At 46.2% G+C, this 18,278-nt stretch overlaps 1 protein-coding gene across 10 annotated transcripts in view; it reads left to right on the top strand.

Moving 5' to 3' along the window:
• The window catches only part of STAU2 (staufen double-stranded RNA binding protein 2), a 747,611-nt gene that overhangs the window by 597,255 nt on the left and 132,078 nt on the right, over positions 1-18,278 (top strand). For 4 of the 10 annotated variants that reach the window (XM_063923926.1, XM_063923925.1, XM_063923924.1 and 1 more), the window contains one exon: positions 15,673-15,786. The exons of 5 other annotated variants lie outside the window; for them this stretch is intronic. In XM_063923926.1, coding sequence (XP_063779996.1) covers positions 15,673-15,786 — 114 coding nt within the window. Of the gene's footprint in view, positions 1-15,672; positions 15,787-18,278 lie in introns of those variants that run through there. One more of the 10 variants, XM_063923930.1, reaches the window with a different exon arrangement.

Here is an 18,278-nt window from a genome sequence, read left to right as displayed (position 1 = left end):
ACGGCGGATACCGGACGCACGTCTAACACCAACATAGTTGTCAAGGACTCAGTTATCCGCTTTGCAGTAGGATGACTGCTGTGATATTTCATCTTCCTCGCAAAGGACTGTTGAACAGTCAATTGCTTACTGGAAGTAGTAGAAGTGGGCTTACGACTTCCCCTCTGGGATGACCATCGACTCCCAGCGGCAACAACAGCAGCGCCAGCAGCAGTAGGCGTTACACGCAAGGATGCATCGGAGGAATCCCAGGCAGGAGAGGACTCGTCAGACTTGCCAGTGACATGGCCTGCAGGACTATTGGCATTCCTGGGGAAGGAGGAAATTGACACTGAGGGAGTTGGTGGGGTGGTTTGCGTGAGCTTGGTTACAAGAGGAAGGGATTTACTGGTCAGTGGACTGCTTCCGCTGTCACCCAAAGTTTTTGAACTTGTCACTGACTTATTATGAATGCGCTGCAGGTGACGTATAAGGGAGGATGTTCCGAGGTGGTTAACGTCCTTACCCCTACTTATTACAGCTTGACAAAGGGAACACACGGCTTGACACCTGTTGTCCGCATTTCTGGTGAAATACCTCCACACCGAAGAGCTGATTTTTTTGGTATTTTCACCTGGCATGTCAACGGCCATATTCCTCCCACGGACAACAGGTGTCTCCCCGGGTGCCTGACTTAAACAAACCACCTCACCATCAGAATCCTCCTGGTCAATTTCCTCCCCAGCACCAGCAACACCCATATCCTCCTCATCCTGGTGTACTTCAACACTGACATCTTCAATCTGACTATCAGGAACTGGACTGCGGGTGCTCCTTCCAGCACTTGCAGGGGGCGTGCAAATGGTGGAAGGCGCATGCTCTTCACGTCCAGTGTTGGGAAGGTCAGGCATCGCAACCGACACAATTGGACTCTCCTTGTGGATTTGGGATTTCAAAGAACGCACAGTTCTTTGCGGTGCTTTTGCCAGCTTGAGTCTTTTCAGTTTTCTAGCGAGAGGCTGAGTGCTTCCATCCTCATGTGAAGCTGAACCACTAGCCATGAACATAGGCCAGGGCCTCAGCCGTTCCTTGCCACTCCGTGTGGTAAATGGCATATTGGCAAGTTTACGCTTCTCCTCCGACAATTTTATTTTAGGTTTTGGAGTCCTTTTTTAACTGATATTTGGTGTTTTGGTTTTGACATGCTCTGTACTATGCCATTGGGCATCGGCCTTGGCAGACGACGTTGCTGGCATTTCATCGTCTCGGCCATGACTAGTGGCAGCAGCTTCAGCACGAGGTGGAAGTGGATCTTGATCTTTCCCTAATTTTGGAACCTCAACATTTTTGTTCTCCATATTTTAATAGGCACAACTAAAAGGCACCTCAGGTAAACAATGGAGATGGATGGATTGGATACTAGTATACAATTATGGACGGGCTGCCGAGTGCCGACACAGAGGTAGCCACAGCCGTGAACTACCGCACTGTACTGTGTCTGCTGCTAATATATAGACTGGTTGATAAAGAGATAGTATACTCGTAACTAGTATGTATGTATAAAGAAAGAAAAAAAAACCACGGTTAGGTCACTGGTATATACAATTATGGACGGGCTGCGGAGTGCCGACACAGAGGTAGCCACAGCCGTGAACTACCGCACTGTACTGTGTCTGCTGCTAATATATAGACTGGTTGATAAAGAGATAGTATACTCGTAACTAGTATGTATGTATAAAGAAAGAAAAAAAAAAAACACGGTTAGGTCACTGGTATATACAATTATGGACGGGCTGCGGAGTGCCGACACAGAGGTAGCCACAGCCGTGAACTACCGCACTGTACTGTGTCTGCTGCTAATATATAGACTGGTTGATAAAGAGATAGTATACTCGTAACTAGTATGTATGTATAAAGAAAGAAAAAAAAACCACGGTTAGGTCACTGGTATATACAATTATGGACGGGCTGCCGAGTGCCGACACAGAGGTAGCCACAGCCGTGAACTACCGCACTGTACTGTGTCTGCTGCTAATATATAGACTGGTTGATAAAGAGATAGTATACTCGTAACTAGTATGTATGTATAAAGAAAGAAAAAAAAACCACGGTTAGGTCACTGGTATATACAATTATGGACGGGCTGCGGAGTGCCGACACAGAGGTAGCCACAGCCGTGAACTACCGCACTGTACTGTGTCTGCTGCTAATATATAGACTGGTTGATAAAGAGATAGTATACTCGTAACTAGTATGTATGTATAAAGAAAGAAAAAAAAACCACGGTTAGGTCACTGGTATATACAATTATGGACGGGCTGCGGAGTGCCGACACAGAGGTAGCCACAGCCGTGAACTACCGCACTGTACTGTGTCTGCTGCTAATATATAGACTGGTTGATAAAGAGATAGTATACTCGTAACTAGTATGTATGTATAAAGAAAGAAAAAAAAACCACGGTTAGGTCACTGGTATATACAATTATGGACGGGCTGCGGAGTGCCGACACAGAGGTAGCCACAGCCGTGAACTACCGCACTGTACTGTGTCTGCTGCTAATATATAGACTGGTTGATAAAGAGATAGTATACTCGTAACTAGTATGTATGTATAAAGAAAGAAAAAAAAACCACGGTTAGGTCACTGGTATATACAATTATGGACGGGCTGCGGAGTGCCGACACAGAGGTAGCCACAGCCGTGAACTACCGCACTGTACTGTGTCTGCTGCTAATATATAGACTGGTTGATAAAGAGATAGTATACTCGTAACTAGTATGTATGTATAAAGAAAGAAAAAAAAACCACGGTTAGGTCACTGGTATATACAATTATGGACGGGCTGCGGAGTGCCGACACAGAGGTAGCCACAGCCGTGAACTACCGCACTGTACTGTGTCTGCTGCTAATATATAGACTGGTTGATAAAGAGATAGTATACTCGTAACTAGTATGTATGTATAAAGAAAGAAAAAAAAACCACGGTTAGGTCACTGGTATATACAATTATGGACGGGCTGCGGAGTGCCGACACAGAGGTAGCCACAGCCGTGAACTACCGCACTGTACTGTGTCTGCTGCTAATATATAGACTGGTTGATAAAGAGATAGTATACTCGTAACTAGTATGTATGTATAAAGAAAGAAAAAAAAACCACGGTTAGGTCACTGGTATATACAATTATGTACGGGCTGCCGAGTGCCGACACAGAGGTAGCCACAGCCGTGAACTACCGCACTGTACTGTGTCTGCTGCTAATATAGACTGGTTGATAAAGAGATAGTATACTACTAATATTATATACTGGTGGTCAGGTCACTGGTCACTAGTCACACTGGCAGTGGCACTCCTGCAGCAAAAGTGTGCACTGTTTAATTTTAATATAATATTATGTACTCCTGGCTCCTGCTATAACCTATAACTGGCACTGCAGTAGTGCTCCCCAGTCTCCCCCACAATTATAAGCTGTGTGAGCTGAGCAGTCAGACAGATATATAATAAGATGATGCAGCACACTGGCCTGAGCCTGAGCAGTGCACACAGATATGGTATGTATGTGACTGAGTCACTGTGTGCTGTGTATCGCTTTTTTCAGGCAGAGAACGGATTATAAATAAAAGTGGTGGTCACTGGTCACTATCAGCAAAACTCTGCACTGTACACTACTGAGTACTCCTAATGCTCCCCAAAATTAGTAAATCAAGTGTCTAAACGGAGAGGACGCCAGCCACGTCCTCTCCCTATCAATCTCAATGCACGTGTGAAAATGGCGGCGACGCGCGGCTCCTTATATAGAATCCGAGTCTCGCGATAGAATCCGAGCCTCGCGAGAATCCGACAGCGTCATGATGACGTTCGGGCGCGCTCGGGTTAACCGAGCAAGGCGGGAAGATCCGAGTCGCTCGGACCCGTGAAAAAAAACATGAAGTTCGTGCGGGTTCGGATTCAGAGAAACCGAACCCGCTCATCTCTAATATATATATATATATATAAAAGATGCTGTCTTAGATATATATATAAAACATGTCCAAAGAGACATTAGTCTACTGGGTTCTAGAGTCAACGCTATGTCGATTTCTGCTTGACGTGTCCTGTGGAACATGCAATGGACAGGTGATGCCGACTTAAGAGGCATATGGAAGGTTTACCTTACAAGGCTGAGGATTGTGTGGAGAAAGGATCTCGGACCTGGTCTCCACAGCTATAGCTGGTAATTCTGATATTTTGCCTTATATTCCAGCACAGCCTAGGAAAGCACGACATTATCAAATGCAGTCCTTTCGATCACAAAGAAACAAGAAAGTCCGAGGTGCGTCCTTTCTTGCCAGACGCAGGGGCAGAGGAAAGAAGCTGCACAACACAGCTAGTTCCCAGGAACAGAAGTCCTCCCCGGCCTCTACAAAATCCACCGCATGTCGCTGGGGCTCCACAGGCGGAGCTAGGCCCGGTGGGGGCACGTCTTCGAAATTTCAGCCACAAGTGGGTTCACTCCCTGTTGGATCCCTGGGCAATAGATATTGTGTCTCAGGGATACAAGCTGGACTTCGAGGAGATGCCCCCTCACCGACGGCCCTGCCGGCTTCCCCCCATGAGAGGGAAATAGTGTTAACTGCAATTCACAAATTGTATCTTCCACAGGTGGTGGTCAAGGTTCCCCTCCTTCAACAAGGAGGGGGTTATTATTTGACCAGGTTGTAGTCCCGAAACCGGACGGTTCGGTCAGACCCATATTGAATTTAAAATCCCTGAACATATACTTGAAAAGGTTCAAGTTCAAGATGGAATCGCTGAGAGCGTTCGTCGCAAGCCTGGAAGGGTGGGATTTTATGGTGTCTCTGGACATAAAGGATGCATACCTTCATGTCTCCATTTATCCACCTCATCAGGCGTACCTCAGATTTGTGGTACAGGATTGTCATTACCAATTTCAGACGTTGCCGTTTGGTCTCGCCACGACACCGAGAATTTTTACCAAGGTAATGGCGGAAATGATGGTACTCCTGCGGAAGCAAGGGGTCGCAATTATCCCATAATTGGACGATCTCCTCATAAAAGCGGGATCAAGAGAGCAGTTGCTGATAAGCGTAGCACTTTCTCTGGAAGTGTAACGGCAACACGGCTGGATTCTAAATATTCCAAAGTCGCAGTTGGTTCCTACGGCTCGTCTGCCTTTCCTAGGCATGATTCTAGACACAGACCAGAAAAGGGTTTATCTCCCGATAGAGAGAGCTCAGGAGCTCATGACACTGGTCAGGACCCTATTAAAACCAAAACAGGTGTCAGTGCATCACTGCACTCGAGTCCTGGGAAGGATGGTGGCATCATACGAGGCCATTCCCTTCGGCAGGTTCCATGCGAGGACCTTTCAATGGGACTTACTGGACAAGTGGTCCGGATCACATCTTCAGATGCATCGGTTAATCACCCTATCCCCCAGGGCCAGGGTGTCTCTCCTGTGGTGGCTGCAGAATGCTCACCTTCTCGAGGGCCACAGATTCGGCATTCAGGACTGGGTCCTGGTGACCACGGATGCAAGCCTCCGAGGGTGGGGAGCAGTCACACAGGGAAGAAATTTCCAAGGTCTGTGGTCAAGTCAGGAGACTTGCCTTCACATCAACATCCTGGAACTAAGGGCCGTATACAACGCCCTACGTCAAGCGGAGAACCTGCTTCTTTACCAACCGGTTCTGATTCAGTCAGACACCATCACCGCAGTGGCTCATGTAAACCGACAAGGCGGCACAAGGAGCAGGGTAGCGATGGCGGAAGCCACCAGAATACTTTGCTGGGCGGAAAATCACGTAAGCGCACTGTCAGCGGTGTTCATCCCGGGAGTGGACAACTGGGAAGCAGACTTCCTCAGCAGACACGACCTCCATCCGGGAGAGTGGGGACTTCATCAGGAAGTCTTCGCACAGATGAGGGCATCACGCCTCAACAAAAAACTACAGAGGTATTGCACCAGGTCAAGAGACCCTCTGGCGATAGCTGTAGACGCCCTGGTGACACCGTGGGTGTTCCAGTCGGTCTATGTATTTCCTCCTCTTCCTCTCATACCCAAGGTGCTGAGAATAATAAGAAAAAGGAGTGAGAACGATGCTCATTCTTCCAGATTGGTCACGAAGGGCCGTGGCCTCTTCCTCTAAGGCAGGACTTGTTGCAACAGGGGCCCTGTCTGTTCCAAGACTTACCGCGGCTGCGTTTGACGGCATGGCGGTTGAACGCCGGATCCTAGCAGAGAAAGGCATTCCGGATGAGGTCATTCCTACACTGATAAAGGCTAGGAAGGACGTGACAGCTCAACATTATCACCGTATATGGCGAAAATATGTTGCTTGGTGTGAGGCCAGGAATGCCCCTACGGAGGAATTCCAGCTGGGCCGTTTCCTTCACTTCCTACGGTCAGGAGTGAATTTGGGCCTAAAATTGGGGTCCATTAAGGCAAAGATTTCGGCCCTATCCATTTTCGTTCAAAAGGAGTTGACTTCTCTACCTGAAGTTCAGACGTTTGTAAAGGGAGTGCTGCATATTCAGCCCCCTTTTGTGCCTCCAGTGGCACCTTGGGATCTTAACGTGGTGTTGAGTTTCCTGAAATCCCACTGGTTTGAATTTGAACCACTCAAAACGGTGGAGTTGAAATATCTCACGTTGAAGGTGGTCATGCTATTAGCCTTGGCTTAGGCTAAGCGTGTGTCAGAGTTGGCGGCTTTGTCACATAAAAGCCCCTATCTGGTTTTCCATGCGGATAGAGCAGAATTGCGGACCTGTCCACAATTTCTGCCGAAAGTGGTCTTATCCTTTCATATAAACCAACCTATTGTGGTGCCTGTTGCTACTACGGACTTGGAGGATTCCGAGTTGCTTGATGTAGTCAGGGCTTTGAAGGTTTATGTAGCCAGAATGGCTAGGGTCAGGAAAACAGAGTCTTTGTTTCTCCTGTATGCTTCCAACAAGCTTGGTGCTCCTGCTTCAAAGCAGACTATTGCTCGCTGGATCTGTAACACGATTCAGCAGGCTCATTCGGCGGCTGGATTGCCGCTGCCAAGATCAGTTAAGGCCCATTCCACTAGGAAGGTGGACTCTTCTTGGGCGGCTGCCCGAGGGGTCTCGGCATTACAACTTTGCCGAGCGGCTACTTGGTCAGGTTCAAACACTTTTGCAAAGTTCTACAAGTTTGATACCCTGGTCGAGGAGGACCTTGTGTTTGCTCAATCGGTGCTGCAGAGTCATCCGCACTCTCCCGCCAGTTTGGGAGCTTTTGGTATAATCCCCATGGTCCTTACGGAGTACCCAGCATCCACTAGGACGTTAGAGAAAATAAGATTTTACTTACCGGTAAATCTATTTCTCGTAGTCTGTAGTGGATGCTGGGCGCCCGTCCCAAGTGCGGACTTCTTCTGCAATGCTTGTATATAGTTATTGCTTAAATAAGGGTTATGTTATGATTGCATCAGGGTTGACCTGTTGCTCTGTTGTTGTTCATACTGTTGACTGGGTATGTTTATCTCAAGTTATACGGTGTGATTGGTGTGGCTGGTATGAATCTTGCCCTGGATTACCAAAATCCTTTCCTTGTACTGTCAGCTCTTCCGGGCACAGTTTCTCTAACTGAGGTCTGAAGGAGGGACATAGAGGGAGGAGCCAGAGCACACCAGAATCTAAATTCTTTCTTAAAGTGCCCATGTCTCCTGCGGAGCCGTCTATTCCCCATGGTCCTTACGGAGTCCCCAGCATCCACTACGGACTATGAGAAATAGATTTACCGGTAAGTAAAATCTTATTTTTTTAGGAATAGTTAGGGCCAGATTAATTTAAGCTCAGTATTTACGACACGAAGAAAAGGACCTGTAGCTTCTGACTTTTATGCCCACTGCTAATCAGTTACAAGCCCTTTTCCTCATATAGTAAATCTGCAGTTAACACATAGATTCTGTGATAAGTGCCTGGAGCTCTGGGTTAACGCGTTCACAGCAGACGCAGTAAGGTCATTAAGCCCTACTTACCACAGATTTCTGTTCGAGACGCCTAAGGCCCGAAAATAAATCTGCATTAAGTGCAGCCTGCGGGCTGCAATTGATTGCTGCAGCCATTGCTACAAGGCCGCTGTAATTAGCGGGGCTTATTGAACCCAACCCTTAGGCAAGATATCTGGGGGGCTAGTCTGTGTACGAGAGCAAGTTACGTGGGTTTCGTTTTGAGTCACCGGAAGCTGCACCGGGACACTTACATCCAGCATGTAGGAGACATACCTGCTTCAGACTGGTCCAGCTTCTTCACCAAGTGGTTTGAGCGCAGAAAACTTTCCATAGACTCCTGGCGAATACTTTGAAAACATGTAATGTTCACTCTGTTTGTAAATAAAATTTTGTGCATCCTGAAACTTGTTGCACACCCCTTGTATGGCTGGGATCCGGTTAAGATCCCGACGGTCGTGATCCCAGCAGTCAAAATATTGACGCCGGAATTCCCACACTGCTCAGAGTGATGGCGCCGGCATCCCGACAGGGATCACAATACCGGTGCCGGAATCCCGACTGCTGGAATACCAAACGAGCGTTTACCAGGGCTTCGCTCAGGTAAGCTGCTGGGAGAGGGGGGTTAGGTTTAGGCTGCAGAAAGGGAGGGTTATGGAGCATTGGGGGTGGGTAAGTATACTTGTGGGCAAGTATACTTACCTAGCCCCTGTCGGGATTCTAACCATCAGGATGCCACAGTTGGTCTTCTGACTGTCGACCTCCCAATCTCCGCAATGCCCAATGCGTATGGCACTTACCTGAGTAATAAGTTATAAAGTATGCAGGAGAAGACTATGAGATCTGTTGTAATAGTAATACAGTCTGTTCTGGATATGATGAAGCGACAGCGTATTTGCACCAATCGGTCAAAGCTTTTCAGCCTCCCAGCATGCAACAGGCCCATCCATATATACCCGCCTCCTTCTGGCTCAGGCAAATCTGTATTTTGTTTGATGTGGCAGGAGCCGGACCATGGTCAGAGGGCTGCTGGTTTCTAGCAGCCCTAAGCTTTCTTATTTTATTTTTATAGTCTTACTATTTTTTCTTGAGTGATCTTTCTAAAAAGTGTCTTATACATACCTTAGAAAGAGTCGCTCCAACAACTCTCCGCCGGGCCGCGACAATGCTTACCCACGAGTACAGTGCTGTTTTGGTGGGCGTCTGTGTCGGATATACTAGCAGGTCCAGCAGACATTACCAGGCTGTGGCCGAAGCACAGGGAGAAGGTAAGGCATCGGTTCCGCTTAGAAGGGGGATACGTACAGAGCCACGCTGTTTTGGGAGGAGACTACCAAACAGTCGCTGATGCGGCTGCCACCTCGGATGCACTAGCGCTAGGCCTTAGGGATCAGAGGCTCCAGGAATAGCATGAGGCAGCGATCCTTAGGGTTGATGTCAGCAGACGCTCTCCTGGTCGCCGCTCCCCCCGGTTCATGACCAGTTTCCTCCGAGTCTCCCGCCATTAACTGTTTTCCGCTTCCGTCTCAGACGCTGTACACGGGGACCCAGTCGCCGCATAGGCAGCTGTGTGACGGGTGCGTCTGTGTTCACTGAGCGTCTGTGTTCACTATAGGTTCATGGAGCGACAGTGTACACTAGTAGCGTCTGGATCCACTCAGCGTTTGCAAACGTATTGATCGGTTCTGGAAGCGAGGTGAGTCTCCCTGTATCCCACTCTACTGAGCACGGGTAATACAGCACTAAGGGGGTCATTCCGAGTTGATCGCTTGCTGCTGATTTTCGCAGTGCAGCGATCAGGTTTCTACTGCGCATGCACCGCAATGCACACGTGTGTTGTACAGGTACAATGCGGATCGTTGCTGATCGGTGGTTTTAACAAAGAATCCATTCGCACGGGCAATCGCAAGGAGATTGACAGAAAGAGGGCGTTTATGGGTGTCAACTGACCGTTTTCTGGGAGTGGTAGAGAAAACGCAGGCGTGTCCGGTCGTTTAGAGGGCGGGTGTGTGACGTCAATTCCGGGACCGGACAGGCTGAAGTGATGGCAAGGGCTGAGTAAGTTCAGACCTACTCAGAAACTGCACAAACTGTTTTTGCAGAGCTCGGCTGCATAGGCGTTCGCACACATGCAAAGCGAAAATACACTCCCCTGTGGGCAGCGACTATGCGTTTGCGCGGCTGCTAAAAGTAGCTAGCGAGCGATCAACTCGGTATGAGGGCCTAAATCTCTACCTTTTTGAGTACGTATAGTTAGATAAGTGCCTATTGCATATGAGTCTGTATACTATTACTGTGGTTTCTTTCACTATGCATCTGAATACGGTAGATCTGTTTAAACATGATTCAGTAATATGTTTTCCTACAGACTTGAAATGTAGTTGTAGTTCATGATGTGCTCATATTGCTTATTATGCTAATGTATAACATGTGACTGACTGCTAGTGTGATTGCTGACTTTACTATATATTCTGTCAGTTTTTTTCTATTCCGATCCTCAATGCTGGTGCATGGGTAAGGTCGGATTGTAGGTCACTTTAAAAGGCTTAAAGTGATTACAGTCACAAATTGTGTAGTACACTGTGGAAGTGTTGATTATTTATCATGTCTAAGAGCGGCAAAGGTGAGGAAGATACACTCACAGCAACACCAACACTCATATCATGTTTGTCTTGCAAAGCTGTGTTAACCTCTCAGGATCTGGTACTGGATGGTTTGTGTGCAAATTGTTTTAGCTTTCACCAGGGTTTCTTGGAAAATACAAGGCAGATTCAGGTGCAGGTTGATCCACCTTGGGCTATGTGTGCACAGACATTAACCAGTACAAAAAACACAGTTAAAAACATAATAAATTAAAAATATTCTATATAGAATCTGCTGATTCTCTGGGTAACCGCAGTAGTAAATCAGCTGTTAGAGCAATAGACAAATGCTAATCTACAGAGTCTTGAAGCTGTATTAATCAGCTAGTGTGCAGTTATTATCCTCGGTAAAGAAACAAACTGGATACAATGTTACATGTTGCAACTGTAGCATATGCCGTCTACAAATTGATGACGAGTGTTACAGAGTTACAGAGCAAAGTTACTATGTACGTATTTTACCTGAGAATTAATTAAATAGCAGAGCTCCCAATAACCATTGTGGATAGCGGTAATTTGTCCACTGAATGACCGGTGTCTGTCACGGCAAATTGATAATGAGGTAGAAAGCAGGTATTTGAATTACCTCTCCCGTGGGCTGGTCAACCCGAGCGTCCTGGGTGAAGTCCACTGTTGTGCCCACTCCTTTGTTATGGGGGAGAGATAAACCTGCGGCAGACTTGCCGGAGTGCGCCGGAGGTCACAGCGGTGTTCCTCTCTCAGTGAGGTGGGGAAGCCGCTTCAGTCTTAGAGGGAGCACCGGTAGTGAAGCTGCAGAAGCTGTGCGGTGGCCCAGTGACGTAGGGGAAGGAGTCCTGGCGCATTTCCTCACGGATCACGTGACTTTTTCAAAAAGCCTTAGTACCAGCCCGTCTCGGGTTGAGACGAAGGCCAGGGCTTTGCAAGAGGCAGTTCAGAAATTGCTATAGTCAGGAGTAGTCATTCCAGTTCCTCCTGCGCAACGAGGACAGGGTTTTTACTCCAACCTGTTTCTACTTCAGAAACCAAATAGGTCATTTCGGCCCATTCTCAATCTCAAAGTGCTGAACAAGTACATTTGGGTACCTCGGTTTCATAAGGAGACTTTACGTTCCATCAGTTTGGCCATGGAGCCAAGGGATTATATGGTATCCCTGGATATACAGGATGCTTACCTACATGTTCCTATAGCACTGTCCCACTAGTGCTATCTCAGGTTCGCTATCCTCCAACAGCATTTTCAGTTTCAGGCCCTACCTTTTGGGTTAGCCACAGCCCCCAGAGTATTTACCAAGATTATGGTGGTAATGACAGCTTATCTCCGCCAGCAGGGGATAAGAATTTTTCCATACCTCGACGATCTTTTAATCCTGGCACAGTCACAGGAATTGCTTCTATGTCATCTGCAACAGACAATAACATGCTTGCAAAGGCACGGGTGGCTCATAAATTGGGCAAAATCATCTCTGGTTCCGTCACAACGGATGACTCACTTGGGGGCTGTACTGGATTAAAGTTTTCAGAGAGTAATTTTACCTCTGAACATGATATCCAAGGTTCAGTCAAGGATTCAGAACTTGCTACACAGTCAGAAGGTATCCATTCATGCAGCAATGCGTGTGATGGGATTAATGGTGTCCACATTCGACATGGTGGAGTATGCATAGTTCCACTTGAGGCCTCTGCAGCATCTGATTCTTGCCAAATGGATTGCATCAGACGATAAAAACAAAGACTATGGTTCTTACGATAGAAGTAAGAAGGTCATTAGCCTGGTGGTAACAGACATCCCATCTGGACAAGGGGAGACCCTTTTGGATATCTGATTGAGAAATTCTGACAATGAATGCCAGTCTCCTGGGCTGGGGTGCAGTGTCAGGAAGCTTGTGTTTCCAGGGAAAATGGACCAAGGAAGAAGGTTGCCTGCCAATAAATATATTGGAACTTTGGGCCATATACATGGCACTGATTCAGGCACAGGAAATTCTTCAGGGAAAACCAGTTCAGATCCGCTCGGACAATGCGAAGGCAGTAGCGTACCTCAAGCATCAGGGAGGAACTCGCAGCCGAAAAGCGATGAAGGAGGTAAGTCACATACTAAAGTGGACAGAATGTCGTCATCCAGCCTTGTCCGCAGTGTTCGTTCCAGGAGTCCTAAACTGGGAAGCGGATTTTCTCAGTCGACATGCCATTCAGGCAGGCGAATGGGCTCTACACCCAGAAGTCTTCCATCCTCTAGTAGACAAGTGGGGGTTGCCAGAGATAGATCTCATGGCGTCCCGTCAGAACAACAAAGTTCTCGCATACGGGTCAAGAACAAAGGATCCCAGAGCGATGGGACTTTCATCTGGCTTATGTGTTCCCTCCAATCACCCTATTACCCACGGTGGTGAGAAAGATAAAGCAAGGAAAGGGTGCCATGATACTAATAGCTCTGGCTTGGCCCAGAAGACATTGGTACACAAATCTGCAGAGAATGTCAGTGGATGCTCCACTTCTGCTTCCTCAACGTCCAGATCTACTGATGCAGGGTCCTTGTTATCACAGACATCTGGATCAACTGTCTTTTACGGCGTGGCTCTTGAAACCTCTATCCTGAAGTCCAGAGGATTCTCACAACAGGTAATTCAAGCAATGCTCAGAAAAAGGAAACCTTCCTCAGCTCGCGTTAATCACCGAATATGGCAAACCTATATTCATTGGTGCAGTGAACGGAAAATGGACCTAAGTTTTTCAGAGTCTCCAGAGTCTTAGCATTCCTTCAGGCAGGAATGGATAAAGGTTTGAAGGTGGCCTTGAGAGTGCAAGTGTCAGCAATTGACTGCATCGTTCCAAAAGAAAATTGCCAACTTACAGGATGTGCATACTTTTTTCAGGGAATGCGCTTTCAACCTCCTTTTGTTCCTCCTACAGTGCCTTGGGGCTTAAGTTTAGTCCTAAAGGCCCTTCAAGTTGCCCCATTTGAACCACTTATTAAACTGGATCTTAAATGGTTGACAGCTAAAGTTCTCTTTCTACTGGCCATAGCGTCAGCTAGAAGAGTGTCAGATTTAAGGGCACTGTCATGTCGTTCCCCATTTCCCCCATGATTTTTTATCCAGATAAAGCGGTTCTCAGAACTAGATCTGGGTATCTTCTCAAGGTGGTGTCTAAATTCCACCTTAATGAAGAAATTGTAGTCCCGGCTTTCCAGGTACCATGCCTTTCTGCGGGAGATGCATCGCTGGACGTGGTCTGTGCCTTAAGGATCTAGGTGGATCGTACCAGTGCCATCAGAAAGACAGATTCTCTCTTCATTCTCTATGAATTTCACAAGAGAGGATGGCCTGCTGATAAGCAGACGCTGGCAAGGTGGCTTCGGATGATGATTTCAGAAGCATATTCTCAAGCTGATCTCCCTGTTCCGGCTAATGTCTCTGCTCATTCTACTCGTAAAGGCAGGTCCTTCATGGGCAGCACAACATGGTGCTTCAGCAGAACAGATATGTAAGGCAGCCACATGATCTTCCATTAACACATTCATTAGACATTATGCCATGGATACCTTTGCCTCTCATGACGGTGAATTCGGGCAAAGGATTCTCCTGTCCAATCGGGAGCGTCTCCACCACTAAATTTGGAAAATCCCATTGTTATCCTGTGGATAACCTGTGGACCCTGCCGGAGGAGTATATGTTATGGTAAAAACTTAGCTTTGACAATGGTATTTCTTCTAAGTCCAAGGGTTCCACAGGGATCCCACTCTGACGCACCTGATTTGAGGATCCTTTTACTCACTAACCTCTTCCTTCTTGTACGGAAGGAAGGGTGTGTATGTGTGTTCTTCTCGCCTGATTAGGGCTATCTCTGATGCTCCTACTTTGAGCTTTGGGAATACAACTGATTTGACTGAGCCAGGAGGCGGGGATATATGGATGGGCCCGTTGCATGCTGGGAGGCCGAAAAGCTTTGAACGATTGGTGCAAATCCACTGTCGCTTCATCATATCCCATATCCTGTGGAACCTGTGGCCTTAGGAGAAATACCATTATCAATGGTAAGTTCTTACCATAACGTATATTTTGCCGTCACCTCCCCAAACGGTACCTTAGATGTGTACAGTGTTGCCATCATGCACACGCAGTTGGCCGATAATCGCTCCATTCCATAATTATAATGCATACAACTTGGACCCAATGGCCACATTTACTGTACCAATCTCATGGCTCACGTGAGTGGTGACCACATTGAGTCCATGTGCACAGTGGTTTTGCTGTTTATTAGGTCTAAATAGCTGAAATGGGCAATAAAAGTAAAGAAGGAATAAAGTGGGCAAAAATAAATAAATATACATGAACTTTGGTAAGGTCCACATCCAGTAAGTAGAGAAAACATCTATTAAACTACATATGTTTGGTGTTCCTATAAACATTATAATGTATATTTATGGGGTTCTGCTAGTGGAATTAAAATAACCGTAGCCAGAATTATATAATTAAGATTTTATTTCCCTATTATTGCGCATCTTTCCAATAAAATGTTATCCAAATGAAGACCTAGATTTCTTTGAAAATTAATAAAAATACGTTGTCAATACGTATGTCAAATCGATTTCTGTAGTTCCGTTCATACCCATGTGTTGGTAGTATTATATACTGTTTTGACAATTGAGGGGTCTATGTACTAAGCATTAGAGACATATAAAGTACCAACCAACCAGCTTCTAACTCGTTTTTAAAACAGAGCCTGAAACATGGCAATTAGGAGCTGACTGGCTGGTACTTTATCTCTGTCCAAAGCTTAGTAAATAGTCCCCATACTTTGCATATTTTGTGAGCTGGTCAAAACTTCCCGATGAGCTTAACTACGATTACACTGCATTGCTACTGTATTTTTTGTGTTTCTTATTACCTAATGGGTTTAAGAATCACTCCTCACATTTGGTATACTTTTAGGCGTGACCTATGTTTTAATGTGAGATTCTGTTGCTGGTGATATTGTGTATTTGTCACTATATGAACATGAGACTGTCTCGCACGAGACTGTCTCAGAGTTATATTACTGTGCTTAGATATGTTTTTGTAGTTTACATTTTCTGTGTTTCGGTTCTTGTTGTAGGTAAATTACAGAGATAGGCAAAGTGGGAAGGATTTCCTGACGTGCTTGACTCTGTCACCGGTGCAGATGACATTCCATGGCATTGGCAACTCTGTGGAAGCCAGTCACGATCAGGTACCAGTAGTATCATGGTCTGCGTTATCTCCCAACAGAATATTACCAATTACAGTGCTTGTTCCTTTCTCGTTCCCATCTGCCATGAAAAACAAAGACTTACCCTTTCTCTTTTTCCTGCCTGTGGGTCTAGTCAGCCAACTATTCATGCTAATATCTGTTTCGAAAGTAAGAATTAAGTTTGCATGACTGCCCACAGGTAGAGTTTAAGAGTGTAGACTCCGAACAGTGGAGCATATATGTGGTTAAAAGGAGGTTCCCAGAATTAGGTATGAGTGTCACATGACTTCTCATAACCTGAGGCACCTTGCGGCCAGGTGTACTTTCCTGTCATAAATAATATGGTATCTAGCAGCGGGTTTCCATCTTCTTCATCTATACGGAAAATATTTAAATAGATAACAACATTGAAAGATAAGTCAGAATTTTTTATGACTTAAAATACAAGGTGTTGAATTGATCAGATATGCACAGTGCTTTACTGAAAACTCTAAAGTCAATGCGCTTCTTCAGTATAGAGGTGGGGTTTTCTTTAGCCCTTACCCGGCTTCATATCCACTGCCCTGCTCCACTATAAACCTTTAAGTAAGGCTAGGAAACGCACTTGTAAGGGAGCTTACACCCACTGCAATGCTTTATGCGTTGTATTGTGGTCACTGGTGTGTGTGGGTGTTATGAGGGTTCTTGCTCTTGCCCAGGGCACCCTATGTCATGTGAAGGTTCTGCGTGTATCTGCACAGAAATACCAGTTGCCAGTTACTGCTTAATTTATTATTGGAGTCTGGTAATGCTGTTACCTGACATTAGCCACTTTCCCCACCAACTGTTATTCCGCTACTATCTACTTGGAAATTTTCTAGTCATTACATTTTGATCTCATTTACAAATATAGTTGTTTTCTTTTTTTAGAAATAAAATGTTGTCCTGTTTCTTGTTTCAGTTTAGCCACTCTAACCTCCAATTTAAGTTTTCAGAATTGTGTACTTGCATTATTTGTTTCAGCATTAAAGAGCTTCTTAGAGCATTGACCAATTTCATCATTTATTTCCTTTTGTCATGTTCTGATTCCACTCTAGATTTGTCTGCCACCAAAATATAGAATCCAAAAATACTATTTGAAATCACAAAGTAAATACCATGCTCCTATTGAGTGTATATTAAAGGGCACTAAACCTAACATACTAACTGGTGTAGTATGAAAAATGCATGTTAGAACATTAAACAAATTCTCGTTTAAGTGGTTACATAATTGGGTTACATAATTGGACTTCCCATTCTATCTTCTTTTCAGAGCAGCAACTAGTTTTATAGTTATACTTATGATAATGAATGGGTGATTAAGCATGAACGCCTTACTATTTATTTGAATCTGTAGTAATATCGTTCCCGCTCCACTGCCTGAAGAAGCCACACTCAGGCTGTGAAAAAAGGTATTCTAATACAGTTATCAATATAAGTGTTTTAAACTTAGGTTTATTTTTTTCGTTGCACATTGGATCCTTCCTTCCTTCCTTCCTTCCTTCCTTCCTTCCTTCCTTCCTTCCTTCCTTCCTTCCTTCCTTCCTTCCTCCCTCCCTCCCTCTCTCCCTCACCAGGTGTTCCCGCGTCTTCACCTGGTGGGCGCCAACCCACCAAGGCTTCTGGCATCTTCACCCGATGGGCACCAACCCACTAGGGCTTCCGGCACCTTCACCTGATGGTCAGCAGCTATTCAGCTCTTTTGCGCTGCCATCAGACCTCCAGGGCTTTTGGTGTCTTCGGGATGCCAGACCTCCAGGGCTGCTGGCGTCTTCGCCTGGCGGGCTCCAACCCACCAGGGCTTCACGTTCTTTATTTCTTTCTTTTTTCTTTAATACTATCTTTTCTCTTTTTTTTTTTCTCTTACGTCCTAGAGGATGCTGGGGACTCCGTAAGGACCATGGGATAGACGGGCTCCGCAGGAGACATGGGTACTTTAAGAAAGACTTTAGGTATGGGTGTGCACTGGCTCCTCCCTCTATGCCCCTCCTCCAGACCTCAGTTTACTACTGTGCCCAGAGGAGACTGGGTGCATTACAGGGAGCTCTCCTGAGTTTCCTGAAAGAAAGTATTTTGTTAGGTTTTTTATTTTCAGGGAGCCTGCTGGCAACAGACTCCCTGCATCGTGGGACTGAGGGGAGAGAAGCAGACCTACTTCTGTGAGTTTCAAGGCTCTGCTTCTTAGGCTACTGGACACCATTAGCTCCAGAGGGAGTCGGAACACAGGTCTCACCCTGGAGTTCGTCCCGGAGCCGCGCCGCCGTCCTCCTCACAGAGCCGGAAGATAGAAGCCGGGTGAGTATGAGAAGAAAGAAGACTTCAGAGGCGGCAGAAGACTTCAGATCTTCACTGAGGTAACGCACAGCAGTTAAGCTGTGCGCCATTGCTCCCACACAGCACACACAAACGGCAGTCACTGTAAGGGTGAAGGGCGCAGGGGGGGTGCCCTGGGCAGCAATATAACCCCATTTTCT

Source organism: Pseudophryne corroboree, chromosome 5 (assembly GCF_028390025.1).
Source record: "Pseudophryne corroboree isolate aPseCor3 chromosome 5, aPseCor3.hap2, whole genome shotgun sequence".
Lineage (NCBI taxonomy): Eukaryota > Metazoa > Chordata > Amphibia > Anura > Myobatrachidae > Pseudophryne > Pseudophryne corroboree.
Note: the sequence above shows the minus strand (reverse complement) of the source record. Positions and strands in the feature narration are given on the sequence as shown.